The 22304-nt window shown below is 47.0% G+C and overlaps 1 protein-coding gene across 1 annotated transcript in view; it reads right to left on the bottom strand.

Annotated features, from left to right (window-relative positions):
• LOC139268763 (quinone oxidoreductase-like protein 2) overlaps window positions 1-22304 on the bottom strand; it is a 42686-nt gene that overhangs the window by 8615 nt on the left and 11767 nt on the right. The window contains exons 5-9 of the mRNA XM_070887436.1: window positions 21992-22057; window positions 18954-19063; window positions 16701-16782; window positions 6719-6900; window positions 3607-3835 (exon numbers count right to left, since the gene is read on the bottom strand). Coding sequence (XP_070743537.1) covers window positions 3607-3835; window positions 6719-6900; window positions 16701-16782; window positions 18954-19063; window positions 21992-22057 — 669 coding nt within the window. The remainder of the gene's footprint in view (window positions 1-3606; window positions 3836-6718; window positions 6901-16700; window positions 16783-18953; window positions 19064-21991; window positions 22058-22304) is intronic.

A 22304-nucleotide genomic window follows, 5' to 3' on the forward strand; every position in this document is an offset into this window, starting at 1 on the left:
TCTCCTAACTTGTGGAAGGTCATTCTTGCTATTGAGGGAGTGCAGCGAAGATTCACCAGACTGATTCCCGGGATGGTGGGACTGACCTATCAAGAAAGACTGGATCAACTGGGCTTGTATTCACTGGAGTTCAGAAGAATGAGAGGGGACCTCATAGAAACGTTTAAAATTCTGACGGGTTTAGACAGGTTAGATGCAGGAAGAATGTTCCCAATGTTGGGGAAGTCCAGAACTAGGGGTCACAGTCTAAGGATAAGGGGTAAGCCATTTAGGACCGAGATGAGGAGAAACTTCTTCACCCAGAGAGTGGTGAACCTGTGGAATTCTCTACCACAGAAAGTAGTTGAGGCCAATTTATTAAATATATTCAAAAGGGAGTTAGATGAAGTCCTTACTACTCGGGGGATCAAGGGGTATGGCGAGAAAGCAGGAAGGGGTACTGAAGTTTCATGTTCAGCCATGAACTCATTGAATGGCGGTGCAGGCTAGAAGGGCTGAATGGCCTACTCCTGCACCTATTTTCTATGTTTCTATGTTTTTATGTTTCATCCCATTCATAAGAACATAAGAAATAGGAGCAAGAGTAGGCCATTTGGCCCCTCGAGTCTGCTCTGCCATTCAATAAGATCATGGCTGATCTAATCTTGGCCTCAACTCCACTCCCTGCCTGCTCCACATAACCCTTGACTCCCCTGTCATTCAAAAATCTGTCTATCTCTACCTTAAATATACTCAATGACTCAGGCTCCACAGCTCTCTGGGGTAGAAAATTCCAAAGATTCACGACCCTCAGAGAAGAAATTCCTCCTCATTTCCATTTTAAATGGGCGACATCTTATTCTGAAACTATGCCCCCTAGTTATAGATTCCCCCATGAGGGGAAACATCCTCTCTGCATCTACCCTGTCAAACCCCCTGTTGATTCTGCCTCAACCCCAGTAGGGATGCACTTGGCGTCCATTCAGCATCTCTCCGATAACCTAGCAGAGGTGTAAAGTTGACATGTTCTAAACCTATGTTCTATTGCTGGCCCATCAACAGAAGATTATTTTTTAAAGATTTAATCTCAGAAACAGTTAAAGACCACATTCTTTCTTCCCTCCTCTCCTGAAGGCACGGAATCATATCAACGAGGGGACAGCTCCAATAACCATTGTTCACGTGCGAGCCTAGACAGTGCTAGCAGGATATTGAACATTTGACATCCACACACGTCAAGCAGGGGCTGATTTTTCCTTAATCTGGGGTACAAGGCCAAATATAGCATTGCCCACCATCACTTCATCTGATCAACTAACTCAGCACAGATCTGGGATCTGAGACTTCCCCCTGGTCCGTATAGTCCAATACCACATCATGCTCTGAGCCACCACATGAACCCATCTCAAGTTCATTTTATAGAATGTGAGACAAAAAGAGAAAATGCTGGAGATGCAGAAAGATCAGCATCTGTTCGGAGAAAAGATTAACTTTTGCATATAGCCCTTTGTCAGACTGAAAGATTGAAAAAAGCTCCATTAGAAAGGTTGGGGAAAAAGGGACACAGGGTTGAACGACTTGAGAACTGCTTAATAAAAAACTGACAGATATTGTAAAATATCTCATGTGAGACAATGGAAAGATGCTAAAAGCAAAGAATGTTTTTTCTGCTAGATATTTTCTCGGGTTGCTCATTAACCATTCCCGTAAGTGTACCTCATGTCCCTTTTGATCTGGAGTGTACCTGTTTTTGCCAAATGTCCAAGTAAATGATAGCGAGGCTTAGCAATGGCAAAATAGAATCCTTAATGGACAGGGGTTGCATCTGCTGCTGTTGGGCAACAGAAAGTTGAGGTGGTGGAAAAGTGCAAAGACTCCATTTCTTTCTCCCAGATTTTCCCATTTTGTTGCATCTGTTCTGATGACTTCATTTTCCACACTATGTCCTCTGAAATCTGCTTTTTCCTCTGCCAAGGTTCCCCCTCAATCGTGGTCGACAGGATCCCTCATTACATTCTCCCTCCCCCCCCACCCCTCCCATTTCCTATGCTTCTGCTCTCATCCCTCCCACCCTCACAATGATGGCAGGGCCCCCTTGTCCCCACCTGCCACCTCATCAGTTACCGTATTCACCAGATCATGTGTGACACCTACATCATGGTTCCACCACCAAGCATATCATTCCCCTCCTCTCCCCTCTTCACTTTCTAGAGGGGCAGTTTGCTCTGTGACACTGGTCAGGGTTTTTTTCTCTCCTCCAATTTTTTCTTTATTTGGGTTTTTCAACTATCTTACATTTTTGAACATTCTTTTGTCTTTTAATATCTTTCCAGTGCCTAATGAAATAATCGTTTTATATATTATACAGCAGCTAAGGAGTCTGCAGATCAAAGAACCCATGAACTTCTGTGTGACTGGAGTATCTGCTATTTCTTATACCCTCCCTCCTTTTATTTTCAGCCCTCCTATGGGTTGCTGATCTTTGAGTCCTGACAAGGGATGATATCCAAAATATTAACCTGACTTTTCTCTAAAAAGACACTGACATCGACCTTTTATTTATTTATTCGTTCACGGGATGAAGGGGTTGTCTTATGAAGAAAGGTTGGGCAGGTTGGGCCTATACTTATTGGAGTTTAGAAGAATGAGAGGTGATCTGATTGAAATGTATAAGATTCTGAGGGGGCTTGACAGGGTAGATGCAGAGAGGATGTTTCCCCTCGTGGGGGAATCTAGAACTAGGGGCCATAGTTTCAGAATAAGGGGTCACCCATTTAAAACAGAGATGAGGAAGAATTTCTTCTCTCAGAGGGTCATAAATCTTTGGAATTCTCTACCCCAGAGAGCTGTGGAGGCTGGGTCATTGAGTATATTTAAGGTGGAGACAGACAGATTTTTGAATGATAAGGGAGTCAAGGGTTATGGGGAGTGGGCAGAGAAGTAGAGTTGAGGCCAAGATCAGATCAGCCATGATCTTATTGAATGGCAGAGCAGGCTCAAGGGCCCAAATGGCCTACTCCTGCTCCTATTTCTTATGTGAGCGCTGCTGGCAAGACCAGCATTTATTGCCCATCCCTAATTGCCCTTGAGAAGGTGGTGGTGAGCCGCCTTCTTGAACCGCTGCAGTCCGTGTGGTGAAGATACTCCCACAGTGCTGACTTTGTTGCAGCAGTTTAGTACAACGGAGAGGCTTGCTCGGCTACTGCATAGGGTAGTTAAGAGTCAACCACATTGCTGTGGGTCTGGAGTCACATGTAGGCCAGACCGGGTAAGGACGGCAGATTTCCTTCCCTAAAAGGACATTAGTGAACTTGTTGGGTTTTTCTGACAATCCAGTAGTTTCATGGTCACCATTACTGATACTAGCTTTTTAAATTGAAGATTTATTTAATTAACTGAATTTAAATTCCTCAGCTGCCATGATGGGATTTGAAACCGTGTCTCCGGATTATTAGTGCAAGCCTCTGGATTACTCGTCCAGTAACATACCCACTGTGCTACCGTACCTGCTGTACAGCCCCAGTATTTTCTATTTTTGATTCATATTTCCAGAATTAAAAAAAATATATTGACAAAATACGAGATCCTGACGCGAAGCAGCTGAAACAATTTTTTGTCAGCGTTTACCTGCTGCAGTTTATAGACTGATCCAACGTGAGGTTTGATTCTCCCCTCCTGGCAGTATTGGATCGCAGACATAATGGACCTGGAGAAGACTGGGAAATCCTGATGTTGGTACCTTCCCCAGTAAACGCCCATGGCCGCCACATTCTTCAAAAGCAGCAGGTTGGCTGGCACTGTCGGTATACTTCTGCCAGTAAACCCCACCACCACAATCCTGCCTTCCCAGGTGAGGCTGCGACAAACGAGACACAAACCACCAGTCAAATGCAAGTTCAACAAAGCAAGGCCGTGAAAAAAACTGACATTGACAGAACGTCCCAAAGCGCTTTACAGAAAATTAAGTACTTTTTGAAAGGTAGTTACTGTTGCAATGTGGGAAACGCGGCAGCCAATTTGCGCACGGCAAGGTTCCACAAACAGCAATCTGATAATCTAATACGGCCAGGGTGATCGCCTGGATGGGTCGGAGAGGAATTTTCCCAGATTTTTTCTCCCTAAATTGGCCTGGGTTTTTGTCTCTCTCAGGAGATCACATGGCTCCAGTTGGGTTGGAGCATAGAATGTTTCAGTATAAGGAGTGTTGTGTGACGCGGACTGGTCGGGCTGGGTGCTCTTTACCTTTCCGCCATTGTTCATATGTAACCTTCAGGGCTGCTGACTGAGGGACGAGCGGCTCTATCGGCCGGCGCAGACACAATGGGCAGAAATGGCCTCCTTCTGTGCTATAAATTTCTATGTTTCTATAATGTGTTTGTGATTGAGGAATAAATATTGGCCAGGACGCTGGGAAAACTCCCCTGTTCTTCTTCGAAATTGTGCCATGGGATCTTTTACATTCACTTAAGGGGGCAGACAGGGCCTCAGTTTGACGCCTCACCCAAAGAACATCACCTCCGACCGTGCAGCGCTCCCTCAGCACTGCACTGGAATGAATGTCAGCCTAGATTCTGGGAAGGATGAGTTCATAATTAAAACTTTTTATAGATCAAGGATCAAATTCATCACATCCAATTCCCGCAAACTAGAAGGAGAAGGGAAGACAAGGACTACATACCGAACCAAGTACTCCCTCACCCGTATTAGTCACAAGAAAGATACTTTCCACCCATGGAGATGGTTTTATTGCCATGTCTTGCCTGCTGTGCTGACCCACCATTTCTGGCCTCGGGTTGAGCAGCTCCAGTGATGTTCTGTATATTACACACAGGGGGTCCCAGAGTGGCTCCATTTGTTTCAATGGGAGCCGGTTTTTCAGACACGGTGCTAAACTGAGAAAATCTGTTGCCGACCCAAGTATTTAGCAGTCCTCAACTAATACTAGCTGTCTGCAGTAAGGGATATACTGACATGCAATGTACTGAAGTACCCCCATCATCTGGAAGGTCTTAGCACGTGGTAATGTCTTGTCATCCAGCGGATGGGCTTATTTTAAACGTTTTTTTGCAAATCAAGGCGAGGAATGTTGGTACTAGGAACGGAACTTTTTTCTATTTCATAGAACTTACAGCACAGAAACAGGCCTTTCGGCCCAACAGATCTATGCCGGTGTTTATGCTCAACACGAGCCTCCTCCCACCTTAGTTCATCTCACCCTATCAGCATATCCTTTCCACCCTCATGCACTTATCCAGCTTCTCCTTAAATGGATCTATACTGTTCCCCTCAACCACTCCATGTGGGAGCGAGATTCACATTCTTGCCACTCTGAATAGCTGGCAGCCAGTGTCAAGCGCTCCCAGGTCAGTTATAGCAGGGTCAGTTGCAGAATGAAGGTCTCACTATTCTGACCCATCAGTGTGCCTTAACCCCAATCTCAGAAGAGCATTCGCTTTAATCTGGCATTTCCATTTCATACATCAGCTACTCCTGTGCCTTTGGAGTGGAATTACTAATTTAATGCCAATTAGTGCCAAATTAAGAGGCAGTTTTTGTGTTATGTGCCCACAGCCGCCAGCAGCTGGTGTTGGAAAAATGGGTCACAAAGCTGAATGGGCAGAGTACTCAACCAAACCTCAACCCCCATCATTTTTTAATTTTAATATCTTTTTGCATCCTTTTATATACCCCATAGGCATGCACAAATCCCCAGTCTCGAGGGACAAGCAGTCAAGCGCCACCCTTTAATAGGTTGCTAGGAGATGCGCAGGATTGCCCCAGGATGACTAGGCCAACAAATTCTACTCCCCCCTCCTGACGTAACCTCCTTTTAGCGCTTAGCTTCCGATGGAAGGCTGGAGTGAGCACAATCAGAAACTCAGATCCACAACATATCGCAGACTGATTTCTATTTAACATTCTTTAAGGGTATGTACACCTCTATAAGGGCACAGATCCACCTCCCACCATAGTTTTATCTTGTCAGTAATCCCTCACCCCGAGGTACGCATCTCCTGAATCCAAGAAGACAGCATAGCTGATCCCAGTTTATAGTCTATACCTCTCTATCTTGTAGCTGACTGTCAAGCTGAGAGCATGCTACAACAACCCAGTGGAGTCCCCTCATCATCCAGTTACCCTGTGACTCACTCCCACCTTGATGAGGAAGAAAAAGACTTGCATTTATATAGCGCCTTTCACGACCACCAGGCATCTCAAAGCACTTTACAGCCAATGAAGTACTTCTGGAGTGTAGTCACTGTCGTAATGTGGGAAAAGGGGCAGCCAACTTGCGCACAGCAAGCTCCCACAAACAGCAATGTGATAATGACCAGTTAATCTGTTTTTGTTATGTTGATTGAGGGATAAATATTGGTCAGGACACCGGGGAAAAACTCCCCTGCTCTTCTTCGAAATAGTGCCATGGGATCTTTTACGTTCACCGGAGAGAGCAGACGGTGCCTCGGTTTAATGTCTCATCCAAAAGACGGCACCTCCAACAATGCAGCACTCCCTCAGCACTGCACTGGAGTGTCAGCCGGAGTGGGACTTGAACCCACAACCTTCTGACTCAGAGGCGAGAGTGCTACCCACTGAGCCACAGTTGATGCAAGAGCCTGGCATCTGCACGATTGCTCCACATAGCAGCATTAGAGGAGACGGAGAACTTGGTAGACTGGGGATTTGAGCCAAACTTTGATGTCAGTGCCACCGCACCGCTCAATAGCGATGAAAATACCTGCTGAAAGCTTCTTTGAATATATCGCCTCCAACGGCATCAAACACCACGTTCAGCCCTTTGTTTGCAGTTAGTCTTTTCACCTCCTCCTTCACACTCTTCGTGGTATAATTGATGCCTGCTACAGCGCCTCTCTGTACTGCAAGTTTGCACTTCTCCTCAGTCCCTGCAGCTGCAATGACCTACAGGGAGAAAGAACATAAGAATTAGGAACAGGAGTAGGCTATTCGGCCCTTCGAACCTGCTCCGCCATTCAATGAGATCATGGCTGATCTTCTACCTCAACTCCACTTTCCTGCACTGTCCCCGTATCCCTTGATTCCCTTAATATCCAAAAATCTATCGATCTCTGTCTTGAATATACTCAAAGACTGAGCCTCCACAGCCCTCTGGGGTAGAGAATTCCAAAGATTCACCACCATCTGAGTGAAGAAGTTTCTCTTCATCTCAGTCCTAAATGGCCCACCCCTTTGTCATGTATTCAACTGTCATTGTAACCCATGTATAAACTGACCTAAGTTGTACACCATGAGAACATTGACCACTAGGTGGCGAACTTGTGGGAGACATGCCTAATCTGGACTCTCAGGAATAAAAAAGGAAGCTCCACCCATCTCCATCACTTCAGTGCTGGATAATAAAGGTTACTGGTCACAGAGTGACCTTCTCTGAAGTATGGGCCTTGTGTGCATTTATATTGCATAGTAAGGACATATTATTGGTGACGAGAAACTGGAATTTAAACCACGCAAGCATGGCCACTAGCAGCACAGACGAGAGGTACTGTGTTGGTGATGATTGGGACGATTTTATTGAGAGACTACAGCAAAGTTTCGTCACCAAGGAATGGTTGGGACAGGATTAGGCTGACAAATGCAGGGCTCATCTCCTGACGGTTTGTGGATCCAGAACGTACTCCCTGATGAAGGATCTTCTAATGCCAGAGAAGCCGACGGGCAAGACGTTCGAAGAGCTCAGTAAGTTGATCGGGGAACACTTTAAACCGGCGAGCAGCATGCACATGGCGAGACATCGGTTTTACATGCACCGGCGGCGAGAAGGGCAAAGCGTTCCAGACTTCGTGGCAGACCTCCGGCGACTGGCGAGCCTATGTAAGTTCCCAGATGTATGCAGAGTGGAGATGCTGCGAGACTTTTTTTTATTGAGAGCATCGGGCACGCTGGGGTTTTCAGGAAACTGATTGAGACCAAAGATTTGACCCTGGAAACGGCGGCTTTGATGGCCCAGACATTTATCTCGGGGGAGGAAGAGACCAGAATAATGTTTGACAAAAATCTTGGCTTAAATGCAGCAAATGGACAGGGAGTCAACATTGTTAACGCGGGACACAGTTCTCCAGGCAGGCAGGGGCAATTGGACATGCCCGAGCATGTAGTCGAACCCAAAGGGGGAATTCAACAGAGACAATGGCTAGCTGAACAGTGATTCATGCCATCGCAAGGGACAATGCGGCCAGTAATGGGCAATCAACACTTGTCAATGGTGCGCTTAAGGACAGTTACAGAGACAGTCAGAGATGATCGACTGGTAATGGACCTTTTGTTTCCAACAACGGCTCATGTTGGAAGTATGGAGGCAAACACCCAACCAGAGCTTGCAGGTATCAGCAATATACCTGCAGAAACTGCAACGTCAGCGGTCACTTGGCGCGTATGTGCAGGAAGCCTGCAGCCAGGTTGATGTACGAGGAGGATGGGCCCGATGTAAGCCCTACGAGGCCAAATGAACACTGGGGGAAATTGCTGGAAGCTGAAGTTCAGCGAGTTCATGTGGAGCACATATACAGTTCATACACCAGGATGCCAGCGATAATGATGAAAGTGCTCCTCAATGGTATCCCAGTATCAATGGAGCTAGACACAGGGGCCAGCCAGTCCCTGATGAATATCATTTAGTTCGACAAGTTGTGGACGTCCAAGGCCAGGAGGCCAAAATTATTGCCGATTGACGCACAGCTACGGACATATACAAAGGAGATCATTCCGGTGCTAGGCAGCGCCACAGTAGTCATGACCCACAAAGATTCGGAGAACAGGTTGCAACTCTGGATTGTCCCGGGGAACAGTCCCGTACTACTGGGGAGGAGTTGGCTTGCTGTCATGAACTGAAAATGGGGCGATGTCAATGGAGCGATGTCAATGGAATTTCTTCTGTGGAGCGAGTATTATGCTCACAGGTCCTGGACAAATTTGACTCATTATTTCAACCCGTCATTGGCACTTTCATGGGGACTAAGGTAGTGATTCACATAAACCCGGACGCCAGGCCAGGACACCACAAGGCCAGAGCGGTGCCGTACGTGATGTGGGAAAAGATAGAAGGCGAATTGGACTGCCTGCTGAGGGAAGGAATCATCTCGCCAGCTGAATTCAGTGACTGGGCGAGCCCGATCGTGCCAGTGCTCAAGGCGGATGGGTCGGTCAGGATATGTGGTGATTACAAGGCCACCATCAATCGTGTGTCACTCAAAGACCAGTACCCGCTACCGAGAGCGGAGGACCTCTTTGCGACGCTATCCGGTGGCAAACCTGTTTCAAAATTGGACCTGATCTCAACTTACATGACCCAGGAGCTGGCGAGTGAGTCGAAGAAGCTGATCACCATCACGACACACAAGGGGTTGTTTGAGTACAACAGATGTCTGTTCGGGATTCGCTCGGCCGCCGCGATCTTTCAACGAAATATGGAAAGCCTCCTCAAGTCGATTCCAAGGACGGTGGTTTTTCAAGACGACATCCTCATCACGGGTCGCGATACTGAAGAACACCTCCACAACCTGGAGGAGGTGCTACGCAGACTGGACCGGTAGGGCTGTGATTGAAAAAGGAGAAATGCGTCTTCCGAGCTCCAGAGGTAGAATTCCTGGAGAGGAGGGTAGCAGCAGACGGGATCAGATCTACTGCGTACAAAACAGAAGCGATCCAGAGAGCACCCAGACCCCGTAACATGACGGAGCTGTGTTCGTTCCAGGGGCTCCTGAACTACTTTGGTAACTTTCTTCCCAAATTGAGCAGGTTGTTAGAGCCACTATATGTGCTCCTACGCAAAGGTCGCGATTGGGTCTGGGGGGACAGCCAGGAAAGGGCTTTTGATAGAGCAAGCAATTTGTTATGCTCCAACAATCTATTAACACTGTATGACGCATGTAAGAAACTTGTTTTAACGTGCGATGCGTCGTCCTATGGGGTCGGGTGTGTGTTGCAGCATGTTAATGCCAAGGGTCAGTTACAGCCGGTAGCTTATGCCTCCAGAAGTCTGTCCTAAGCAGAAAAGGAAGCGTTTGCATGTGTATATGCAGTGAAAAAAATTCACCAGTACCTGTTTGGCAGGAAATTTGAGCTGGAGACAGATCACAAACCCCTAACGTCCCTTTTGGCCGACAACAAGGTCATAAATACAAATGCATCGGCCCGCATACAGAGGTGGGCACTCACGTTAGCCGCCTATGACTATACAATTCGGCACAGACTGGGCACTGAAAACTGCGCCGATGCACTCAGCAGGCTCCCACTTGCCACCACCGAGGGGGCAACCGAGCATGCTGCTGAGATGGTCATGGCTGTTGAAGCTTTCGAAAGCGAAGTCTCACCCGTGACAGCCCTGAGGAATTTAAACCATTTCACAGACGCAAGGATGAACTCTTGATTCAGGCTGATTGCCTACTATGGGGAAACCGAGTAGTCATGCCCCAGATGGGCAAAGAGGTGTTCATCAGAGAACTCCACAATGAGCACCCGGGCATTGTTATGATGAAGGCAATTGCCAGGTCACACGTTTGGTGGCCAGGGATAGATGCAGACCTGGAACTTTGTGTTCGCAGGTGCAACACGTGTGCCCAGCTCGGCAGTGCGCCCAGGGAAGCCCCCCTTAGCCCCTGGTCCTGGCCCGCCAAGCCATGGTCACGCATCCATGTGGACTACGCAGGTCCTTTCATGAGAAAAATGTTTTTGGTTGTAGTAGATGCCTACTCCAAATGGATCAGAGTGTGACATTCTTAATTCAAGCACATTCTCTGCCACGGTAGAAAGTCTATGGGCAATGTTCTACCGGACGTCTTGGTCAGCGACAATGGCCCGTGCTTTACAAGCATTGAATTCCAGGAATTCATGGCAGGAAATGGTATCAACCATGTCAGAACGGCACCGTTCAAGCCGGCCTCAAACGGCCAGGCGGAACGAACAGTGCAGATAATCAAACAGGGGATGCTCAGAGTCCAAGGGGGTTCCCTACAAAGCCGCTTATCACGCCTCCTGTTGGCCAATAGATCCCGACCACACTCGCTCACAGGGGTTCCACCCGCAGAGCTGCTAATGAAAAGAACGCTCAAAACCAGGTTATCCCTTATACACCCCACCATGAAAGAAATTGTTGAGAGCAGGCGCCTATCACAATGTGACGACTGTGACAGGAATGCGAGGGCGCGATGTATTGATGTCAATGGCCCTGTTTTTGTCCTCAACTACGCTGCAGGGCCCAAATGGCTCACAGGCACTGTGATTGCCAAAGAGGGGAGTAGGATTCTGGTAGTTAAACTTACCAATGGACAAATCTGCCGCAAACACGTAGATCAAACAAAAAGGAGGTTCAGCAACCCCATAGAAGCAGCAGAGGAAGAACACGATGTAGAGTTCACTCCACCACAGGTGACCGAACACCGGAACCAAGCGGAGGAGAGCCCAGTCACTGTGGGCAATCCGGACAGGCCTGAGGCACCGCAAACAGCAGACACTCAGGCCAGTGCCCATCAACCGGAGCCCCAACTCAGGCGCTCTACAAGGGAGTGTAAACCACCAGAGACTTAACCTGTGATCCCAATAAGACTTTGGGAGGGAGGTGATGTCATGTATTCAACTGTCATTGTAGCCCATGTATAAACTGACCTCAGCTGTACACAGTGAGAACATTGACCACTAGGTGGTGAATTTGTGGGAGACACTCCTAACCTGGACTCAGGTATAAAAGGGGAAGCTCCACCCACCTTCATCACTTCAGTGCTGGATAATAAAGGTTACTGGTCACAGAGTGACCTCTCAAGTATGGGCCTCGTGTGCATTTATACTGCATAGTAAGGACATATTACCCTTATTCTGAGACTGTGACCCCTAGTTCTAGATTATATTCCATTTGCCATGTTCTTGCCCATTCCATCATCAGCAGCAGTCCCTCGGAATCGAGGAAGACTTGCTTCCACTCCTGAAGTGAGTTCTTTGGTTGCTGAACAGTCCAATACGGCAAATCCCCTGTCACTTAGCCTGTCTATATCCCCTTGAAATCTCTTTGCATCCTCCTCACAACTTACATTCCCACCTAGCTTTGTATCATCAGCAAACTTGGATATATTACATTTGGTCCCCTCATCCAAATCATTGATGTAGATTGTGAATAGCTGGGGCCCAAGCACTGATCCTTGCGGCACCCCCACTAGTTACAACCTGCCAACTCCCGAAAATCACCCGTTTATTCCTACTCTCTGGTTTCTGTCCGTTAACCAATCCTCTATCCATGCTAGTATATTACCCTCAATCCCATGAGCCTTAATTTTGTTTAATAACCTCTTGTGTGGCACCTTATCGAACGCCTTCTGAAAATCCCACATCCACTGGTTCCCCCTTATCTATTCTGCTCGTTACAACCTCAACTCTAACAAATTTGTTAAATGTGAATTTGATTTCATAAATCCGTGTTGATTTTGCCCAATCCTATTATTATTTTCTAAGTACCCTGTTACCACATCCTGAATAATAGATTCTAGCATTTTCCCTACGACTGATGTCAGGCTAACTGGATCCTCACAGATTTGTAGAGCTGTTGAGTTGGGAGTGGCTTAGCCAGTCACGTGATGTTTACAAGACTCAATAAAACCCCAGCCAGTTGGGTTTGGGGAATCCATGATGACGCAGGTGGTTGTGAGCCTGTTGGATGAACTGGTAATGTGTAGTGTGGTTGTTAAATCTTTGCTAATAAACTAACTAGTTCTTAATAGCAATGTGTTGCTATGAATTCTTAAGCAAAGAACCCATGACACATACATTACAATAACCAATGCATCCACTATCTCTATAGCCCCCTCTCTCAAAGCCCTCAGGTACAAAACTCAAGCTGGGACATGCTCAGAAACACATCGCTAACTCTGGTATTGTACTAGCTTTTGAAAATACTGTTAAAATTGTGGAAAATCTGTCTGAACTGTAACAGGAATGAGAACAAAGCTTAAATGTGCACCCACCACCCCATTATGGATTCAATTTCTCTATAACTAAACTGTGCCCAGTTCAGAATACACAGAAATGAATTCTGTTGGTGAGCTAGCTATTTGAAGAAAAGAAATGCAATTGCTCTCAGAAGCCACGAGAATGGCTGATGTATGAAATGGAAATGTCAGACTAAAACAAAACACATGCTCTTCTTTGATTGAGATTAAGGCACATTGTTGAATCAGAATAGTGAGACCGTTATTCTGCAACTGACCTGGGAGCGCTTGACATTGGCTGCCAGATATTCAAAGTGGTGAGAATGTGAATCTCACTACCACATGGCGTGGTTGAGGGGAACAGCATAGATGCATTTAAGGGAAAACATCTAGATAAGTGCATGAGGGAGAAAGGAATCGAAGGTTATGCTGATAGGGTTAGATGAAGTAAGGTGGGAGGAGGCTCGTGTGGAGCATAAACACGGCCTGTTTCTGTGCTGTAAATTCTGTGTACAATTACACAGCACCTTATCACATCTCGCAGAAATATCTCAAATGGCTTTATATACAATTGATTACTTTGAATAGATTGAACCTATACTCTCTGCAGTTTAGAAGAATGAGAGGTGATCTCATTGAAACATGTACGATTCTGAGGGGGATTGACAGGGTAGATGTTGTTGAGAGGTTGTATCCCCTGGTTGAAGAGTCTAGAACTAGGGAGCGCAGTCTCAGGACAAGGGGTCGGCCATTTATGACGGAGATGAGGAGGAATTTTTTCACTCAGAGGGTTGTGAATCTTTGGAATTATCTATCCCAAAGTACTGTGGATGCTGTGGAGGTTGGAATCGTTAGATTTTTGTATTCTCGGGCAATCAAGCGATAGGGGGATCAGGTGGGAAAGTGGAGTTGAGGGTGAAGATCAGCCATGATCTTATTGAATGGCCATGTGGCCTACTCCTGCTCCTAATTCTTAAGTTCTTATGAAACAGGCAAATATGGCTGACATTTTGTACACAGAAAGTTCCCACCAAGAAGTAGTGAGAGGAATGACCAGTGGTGTTTGCTGATGGAAGAATGTTGGTCAGGACTTCGGGATAACTCCCTGCTCCTCTTCGAATGATGCCACGGGATTTATATCCTCCTAATCTACCAGAACAGGCCTATTTCAGCCAAAGCATAACACCTCCAGCAATGCATATGGAGCGTTCACCCTGGGTTGTATGGGCAAATCCGGAGGTGGGGCCTGACTTTAGAGGCAAGAATATTACCAACTGAACCGAAACATAAAAATAAATCCTCAAGCTGTGACCAACCGACTTGCTTGTGAGGGGAGCACTTTTTTTGAGGTGATTTTCTACACTTTTCCCCACAGGCACCATTGATGGATAAGACACTGCCACACCTCCACCAACCTTGGCTCCTCGAGCCTGCTCCGCCGTTCAATAAGATCATGGCTGATCTGATCTTGACCTCAACTCTACTTCCCTGTCCTCTCCCAATAACCCTCGACTCCCTTATCGTTCAAAAATCTGTCTATCTCCACCTTAAATATATTCAACAACCCAGCCTCCACAACTCTCGAGGGTAGAGAATTCCACAGATTCACGACCCTGAGAAGAAATTCCTCCTCATCTCCGCTTTAAATGGGCGACACCCTATTCTGAAACTATGCCCTCTAGTTCTAGATTCCCCAATGAGAGGAAACATCTTCTCTGCATCTACCCTGTCGAGCTCCCTCAGAATCTTATACGTTTCAATAAGATCATCTCTCATTCTTCTAAACTCCAGTGAGCATAGGCTCAACCTGCTCAACCTTTCTTCATAAGACAACCCCTTCATCTCAGGAATCAATCTCGTGAACCTTCTCTGAACTGCCTCCAATGCAAGTATATCCCTCCTTAAATAAGGAGACCAAAGCTGTGCGCAGTACTCCAGGTGTGGCATCAGCAACGCCCTGTACAGTTGTAGCAGAACTTCTCTATTTTTATATTCCATCCCCCTTGCAATAAAGGCCAACATTTTTTGTGTTGTGCTGTGCTACAGCAAGCCAAGAATGACTCTGTCTGCCTTTCCCTCCTACCTTGTGGAGAAGTGCTTGCCCTCCTCACCCTGCTCAACGCAGTGCACCTTAGATCAGGAATTCAGTGGTGGAGGAGAGTACCATTGCGATCAGCCCCTGTCCAACAATACAAGCCCTCGACCATGGGTTTCAGACCAGGCAGCGGTCCTAAATTAATGTCCAGTTAATGCTGAACTTCAGGGCACTTTTACCCTGTAGGCTTATGCCAGCTCGGAAGTGCACCAAGACTGACAAAGCTCATTTGTCTTATACGACCAATGCAGTAGGAACAATGGGCAGTCTGATTCCCCATGAAGTGCTTAGTCATGGTACTCCAGGCATTTTAAGTGTGGGGCAGGCTTGCTGGGTCATCTGGTCTTTTTCTGCCCATCATTTTCCTATGTTCGTATTAGTCTGCATTCCATTCAAACCATCAGATGCAAAATGGCTTCCCTCACCTTCACATGGTCCATCTCCGACTCTTCCCTTCCCTTCCTCGACTTCTCTGTCTCCATTTCTGGGAATAGACTATAAGACAGACAAAACTTCCACCCTATCACAGACCTTCCCTTTTGTTCTTTCCGCCCCCTCTCCCTTTCACGGCCTCAGCACTTCCTAAAGAATCGGTTACATTTCGAACTATTGCCAGTTGTGATGAAGGGTCATTGACCTGAAACGTTAACTGTGTTTCTCTCTCCACAGATGCTGCCTGACCCACTGAGATTTTCAGCATTTTCTGTTTTTATATTCATCATCATAGGCAGTCCCTCGAAACGAGGATGACCTGCTTCCACGCTGAAAAGGGATGAGTTCACAGGTGTTTCAATGAAGGACCTAATATTCCAGATCCCGAACTACATCTTGAATGGCGGAAGATGCCTGTGCGTGGATTTTTTAAACGTGTGGTGGCCATTGCACCCCAGCCACCACATGGGCTTGACAGAGCTAGGTCTTGGTCCAGTGGCAAGGGTTAATCAAGATGACTGGAGACCAGCTCTGCTGCACGGACCTAATGCGCACACATATCGCAGTGTGGGCTGGCCCATGCTGGCTCTGGGCCCTCGCCTCTTTTTATATTAGATGCAAAAAGACTCCCATAAGAACATAAGAAATAGGCCCCTCGAGCCTGCTCTGCCATTCAATAAGATCATGACTGATCTGATCATGGACTCAGCTCCATTTTCCCGCCTGTTCCCCATAATCCCTTATCGTTTAAGAAACTGTCTATTTCTGTCTTAAATTTATTCATTGTCCCAAGCTTCCACAGCTCTCTGAGGCAGCGAATTCCACAGATTTACAACCCTCAGAGAAGAAATTTCTCCTCATCTCAGTTTTAAATGGACGGTCCCTTATTCTAAGATTATGCCTCCTAGTTCTAGTCTCCCCCATCAGTGGAAACATCCTCTCTCCATCCACCTTGTTCAAGCTCCCTCATAATCTTATACGTTTCGATAAGATCACGTCTCATTCTTTTGAATTCCAATGAGTAGAGGCTCAACCTTCTCAACCTTTGCTCAGAAGTCAATCCCCTGCTGCCCTGTCCCTACATCGCTTTATATTTAGCAATTGGTATCTCTGAACGTTGGAGCAATACTTTTACTAGTCTGACCTTTTCTGTGATGAAAACGCCACACAAGAAAATGCCAAAGGTAAAGCAGACCATTCATAGATAAACAGGGTGTAATGCGTTACAAAGCACAGCATCAGACCTTGGCATTCAGAATGTGAGATGCAATATCCACAGCTGCAAGTCCTGCTGCACCAGCTGCTGCTGTCACCAGAATCGTCTCCCTGGAAAATATTGGCAGAAACAAGGGGGCACAAACTTAAAATTATTGCCAGGCCATTCGGCAGTTCGGAAGCACATTTTCCGCAAAACGACAACAACAATTTGCATTTCTATAGCGCCTTTAACGTAGTAAAATTTTTCAAGGTACTTCACAGGAGCGATTATCAAACAAAATTTGCCAGCCAGCCACATAGGGCGACATTAGAATAGGCGACCAACGCCTTGGTAAAAGAGGCGGAACATCGTAACAAATGGTAGTGGAAATCTGGAAGTCGCTTTTCCCAAAAGGCTGGTGCTTTGCTGCAGTGCCCAGTGTGGAACTATGTCATATGGACCAGGTTTGAACCTTGGTCTGTGTTTAGTTAGTGACTGAGGTACCTGCACATGAAGGACAATTGTCCTGTGCACCTACCCACCTGAGTTTGCTCCTGATCGCCATCCAGTGACATTTGCTGGGAACTCCAGGTGTGCGGAAGTTGTGGCGGGGTGAGATTGGGCACCTTCCCCCCCAACCCCTCCCCCCCGACGAACAGTTTGTCTCAACGCTCGTTGTCTGGCCTCACCCATGAAGAATAGCCACTTGGGCGAGGTACTGGAGAGGGAATAGCACAAAGTGTTACAGGAAGGAAAAGGAAGAAAATAAAACTTCTATCATTCAAGAATGGCCTTTTGGGGAGGTACTGGACCCAAGCACCATCTTCAGGAGAGGGAGGACACTGAAAAAACACACTTGAAATAGTAAAACCAAATCTGGCAATGAAATATCCCTCCATTCCAGACTCGGACGGTTACTGTGTTTTAAAAAAAAATTCACATACAAAACTCTTTGAAGGTGGCAGCATAAGTTGAGAAGGCCCTTAAACTCGGCTTTATAAATGGAGGCAGAGAGTACAAAAGCAAGGAAGTTATGCTAAACCTTTATAAAACACTGGTTAGGCCTCATTCTGGGCCCCACACTTTACGAAGGATGTCAAGGCCTTGGAGAAGGTGCAGCGAAGATTTACCAGAACGGTGCCAGAGACCAGCGCCTTCTGTGGCCAGTGGAGAGACTGGAGAAACTGGGAGTGTTCTTCTTACAGGAGGGAAGGTTAAAAGGAGATTTAATAAAGGTGTTCAAAATAATGAGAGGTTTTGATGGAGTAGATAAAGAGAAACTTTCCACTGGCAGCAGGGTCGGGAACCAGAGGGCACAGATTTAAGATAACTGGATTTAAGATAAATGGGGAGATGGGATATTTTTTTTTTTTTACACAGCGAGTTGTTATGGTCTGCAATGCACTGCTTGAAAGGGTGGTGGAAGCAGATTCAACAGTAACTTTCAATAGGGAATTGGATAAAAGGAAACATTTGCAGGGCTATGGGGAAAGAGCAAGGGGAGTGGGACTACAATAACAACAACTTGTAATTATATAGCGCCTATAACATAGTTTTTAAAAATTTGACACCGAGCCACATAAGAAGAAATTACGGCAGGTGACCAAAAGCTTGGTCAAAGAGGTAGGTTTTAAGGAGCGTCTTAAAAGGAGGAGGAAAGAGAAGTGGAGAGGTTTAAGCAGGGAGTTCCAGAGCTTGAGGCCCAGCCACCAAGGGTTGAGCGATTACAATCAGGGATGCTCAAGAGGGCAGAATTAGAGGAGCGCAGACATCTCGGAGTTGTGGGGCTGAAGGAGATTACAGAGATAGGGAGGGGCGAGGCCATGGAGGGATTTGTAAACAAGGATGAGAATTTTGAAATCGAGGCGTTGCTTAACGGGAAGCCAATGTAGGTCAGTGAGTACAGGGGTGATGGGTGAGCGGGGCTTGGTGTGAATTGCATAGCTCTTAGAAAGAGCTGGCACAGGCACGATGGGCCAAATAGCTTTCTTCTATACTGTATGTTTCATTCACATAAATAAGATATAAAAGAATAAAACTGCTAAATGTTGGAAACTGAAATAAAATCGAGACGAGCTGGGCCTGCACAGCAGCTCAGTCAGCACCTGTAAAAGGGAAATGACGGGCTTTTTGGGGTACAGCATTTTCATCGCAACCTGTAGTGACGGAAGGCCTACAGCCGAGACACACACCTACCCATTCCCTTTCCAGGTACTGAAGGACCAACTGTGCAGTCCCACCATTCCCTGTTGACAATCACACACAAGTCGGGCTAGAATAGAATACGGTTGCCTCTCACCCTGGCCGTGTCTTCGCTCGGTGCTGCAGTGCCAGAATTGCCGTGCCGTACGACACCGGTAGCGCAGCCGCCACCTCGTAAGAGATCGCCTCTCCGATGGGCCACAGCATCTGTCGGGATTTCAGGCAAGTCAGATTCGCACGTAAGCCAAGCCTGCATATATACGTCACCTAACCATCTGCTGCTGGGTTGCATACTGTACCACAAAGGCATTTTCCCCAATTCGTTACCCCTTCCCCACCTGCACACCATGGGCCCAAGTTTCCACAGGATAAAAAACGGGCGCCCCTCTGAGCTGGGCGCCCGTTTTTCGCGCCTAAAACGGCGCCAGAAAAAAAACGCGCTATTCTCGAGCGCTTTGCAGCTCCTTGTCTGTTTGGCGCGGCGCCAAGGGAGGCGGAGCCTACACTCGCGCCGATTTTGTAAGTGGGAGGGGGCGGGTACTATTTAAATTAGTTTTTTTCCTGCCGGCAACGCTGCGCATGCGCGTTGGAGCGTTCGCGCATGCTCAGTGTGAAAAAAAACATTGGCACTCGGCCATTTTTGTAGTTCTTTGTAGCTGTTTAATTTTTGAACATTTTTTAATAAAATCACATTGCCATCAGCACTGAGGCTTCCCTTCTCACTGTCTCCTTCCCCTCCCTCCCCTCCGCGGCAATAAACGGCTGTCTCCTTCCCCTCCGTCCCCTTCGTGGCAACAAGCCGCTGTCTCCCTCCCCTCCGCGGCAACAAGCCGCTGTCTCCTTCCCCTCCCTCCCCTGCGCGGCAACAAACGGCGGTTTCCTTCGAACGATGGCTGAAGCACTTTCACACAGGTAGGAAGATGGTTTATTTAATCTTTTCTTTGCTTATAAATGTTTATTCAGGTTGGATTTATTTGTATAATATTTGTAGAAGTATAAATAAGGATTGATTGTAGAATTTAATGAGTTCCCTTCCCCCGCCCTCCCCCCCCACCTCATTCTGGACGCCTAATTTGTAACCTGCGCCTGACTTTTTAATGTGTAGAACAGGTTTTTTCAGTTCTACAAAAATCTTCACTTGCTCCATTCTACTTTAGTTTGGAGTACGTTTTCACTGTGGAAACTTTGAAATCAGGCGTCAGTGGCCGGACACGCCCCCTTTTGAAGAAAAAATTCTGTTCTAAAGTAGAACTGTTCTACCTGACTAGAACTGCAGAAAAAAAAATGTGGAGAATTGCGATTTCTAAGATAGTCCGTTCTCCACCAGTTGCTCCTAAAAATCAGGCGCAAATCATGTGGAAACTTGGGCCCCGTCAGTCTTAAGAACATAAGAAATAGGAGCAGGAGGAGGCCCTACGCCCCTGCTCCGCCATTCAATAAGATCAAGGCTGATCATCGACCTCCACTCCACTTTTCTGCCTGATCTCCAAATCCCTTGATTTCCCCCTGGAGTCCAAAAATCTGTCAATCTCAGACTTGAATATTCTCAGAGACTCAGCATCCACAGCCCTCTGATGCAGAGAATTCCAAAGATTCACGACCCTCTGAATGAAGAAATTCCTCCACATCTCTGTCTTAAATGGCTGACCCCTTATCCTGTTCCCTCAAGTTCTAGACACTCCAGTCAGGGGAAACAACCTCTCACCAGTCTTTCTGCTGTCTGGTTGCAGTTGCCCAAGTGGTTATTCTTCATGCGTTATCCTCGACTCCAGACCCCGACAGGCTATTCGACTGTAAAAACATCACCTGACGTTGGCTTTCTAACAAAGGGGTTACTGGATTGCAGTCAGGAGCAGGAACCCCAGCTGGTTTTTCTGGCACTCAAGTCAGGGGAGGGGAGTGGAGGGGGTTGAGCCCAATTGAAATATCACCACTGCTACCCATACTCAGCACCCTAGAGGTTATGGGGTAGAAATTCGGTCAGGCCTCTGTTGCGCCGTTAACCAGGTTGGAGCAGTAAATTTTGAGCCGGGAAACGGTTTGCGTCTCTAGCCGCAAAATTCACCAGCTGGGCCCTGAGTGTGGAGTGGAGCGCTAAGTTCCACAGCTCTTGTAGGGCGCTAGGCCGGCTGAGCAACTGAAAGTCCCAAGGCTTCCGTGAAAAAAAAACTGAAAAAAACCCACCAAAGACATTCCCAATACTTTACTGACACCATATCCGCACGAATCCTAAAAATACAAAAGTAACAATCACATTTACCTCAGGTCGACATTCCTTCCCTCACGGAGGCCGCTACAGCTCGGACCGCCTGTTTTCCCAGGCGGTCCCACTAGGGCGCGCTGCGGGGCGCTACGGATCGGGCGCGAACCAAATATCGAGCCGGTGTCACAACCAGGAGCGTTGCACACCGGCTTATCTCTCCCAGGCGGTACTGCTCCTCGCCCCACAAACCCCGCACCGAATGTCCCGGCGAAAACAGAGGCGGTGCCGAACCGGAAATCCAGCCCATAATATGTTTAGTCTGTCCGACACAGTACAACACTGAGTAGGACCTTTAACTATCATATCATCGGTGGGAGGGTCAGGGGGTGGACAGCAGAAGCTGCAGCATATATTCTGAACAGAGTGAACATTGACACCACATGTGTCATGCAATGAGTTTTGGGGTAGGACTTGCTAGTGAAGAGATTCCCCAGAGCACAGCTGGACTATTTCTCCACCAAAATGCAGTGAGTGCCGGATAGTTACAGAATACAAATGAAGTGCGTAATATCAGTCTCCAAACTTGCAATTATATAGTACCTTGCACAACTTCAAGACACCCCAAAGCACTTCACAGCCAACAAAATACTCTTTGGAAGTGCAGTCACTGTTGTAATGTAGGGAATTGCAGCAGCCAAGTTACACACAGCAAGATCCCTTGTGATTCCTGGGTGCGCAGGCTGTTTGGGACATGTGCTTTCCCACTTCTAGTAGTATTTAAACCATACATGTCCTGAACTAAGTGTTCTTCTCCCTCCCACCTACCACCCCCCTCCCCTTTCCGCACCCGCCATAAGACACATTAAATCACTACTTTCTGAAAACAGAACTGCCATCATAGCCAGGCACCTTTGGCGTTCCGTAGCACTTACCTTGTGGTCAACGATGCACTGTTCTGCCATTGCCCCAGTGGAACTCACACCGACCACACGGTCTCCCTGAACAGAATGCAAAATAAATATCACATGTTCGAAGAACTTGGGCTGCATTCATAGAAACATAGAAAATAGGTGCAGGAGTAGGCCATTCGGCCCTTCTAGCCTGCACCACCATTCAATGAGTTTATGGCTGAACATGTAACTTCAGTACCCCATTCCTGCTTTCTCGCCATACCCCTTGATCCCCCTAGTGTAAGGACTACAGCTAACTCCTTTTTGAATATATTTAGTGAATTGGCCTCAACAA

Source organism: Pristiophorus japonicus, chromosome 8, assembly GCF_044704955.1.
Source record: "Pristiophorus japonicus isolate sPriJap1 chromosome 8, sPriJap1.hap1, whole genome shotgun sequence".
In the NCBI taxonomy this organism is placed as follows: Eukaryota; Metazoa; Chordata; class Chondrichthyes; family Pristiophoridae; genus Pristiophorus; species Pristiophorus japonicus.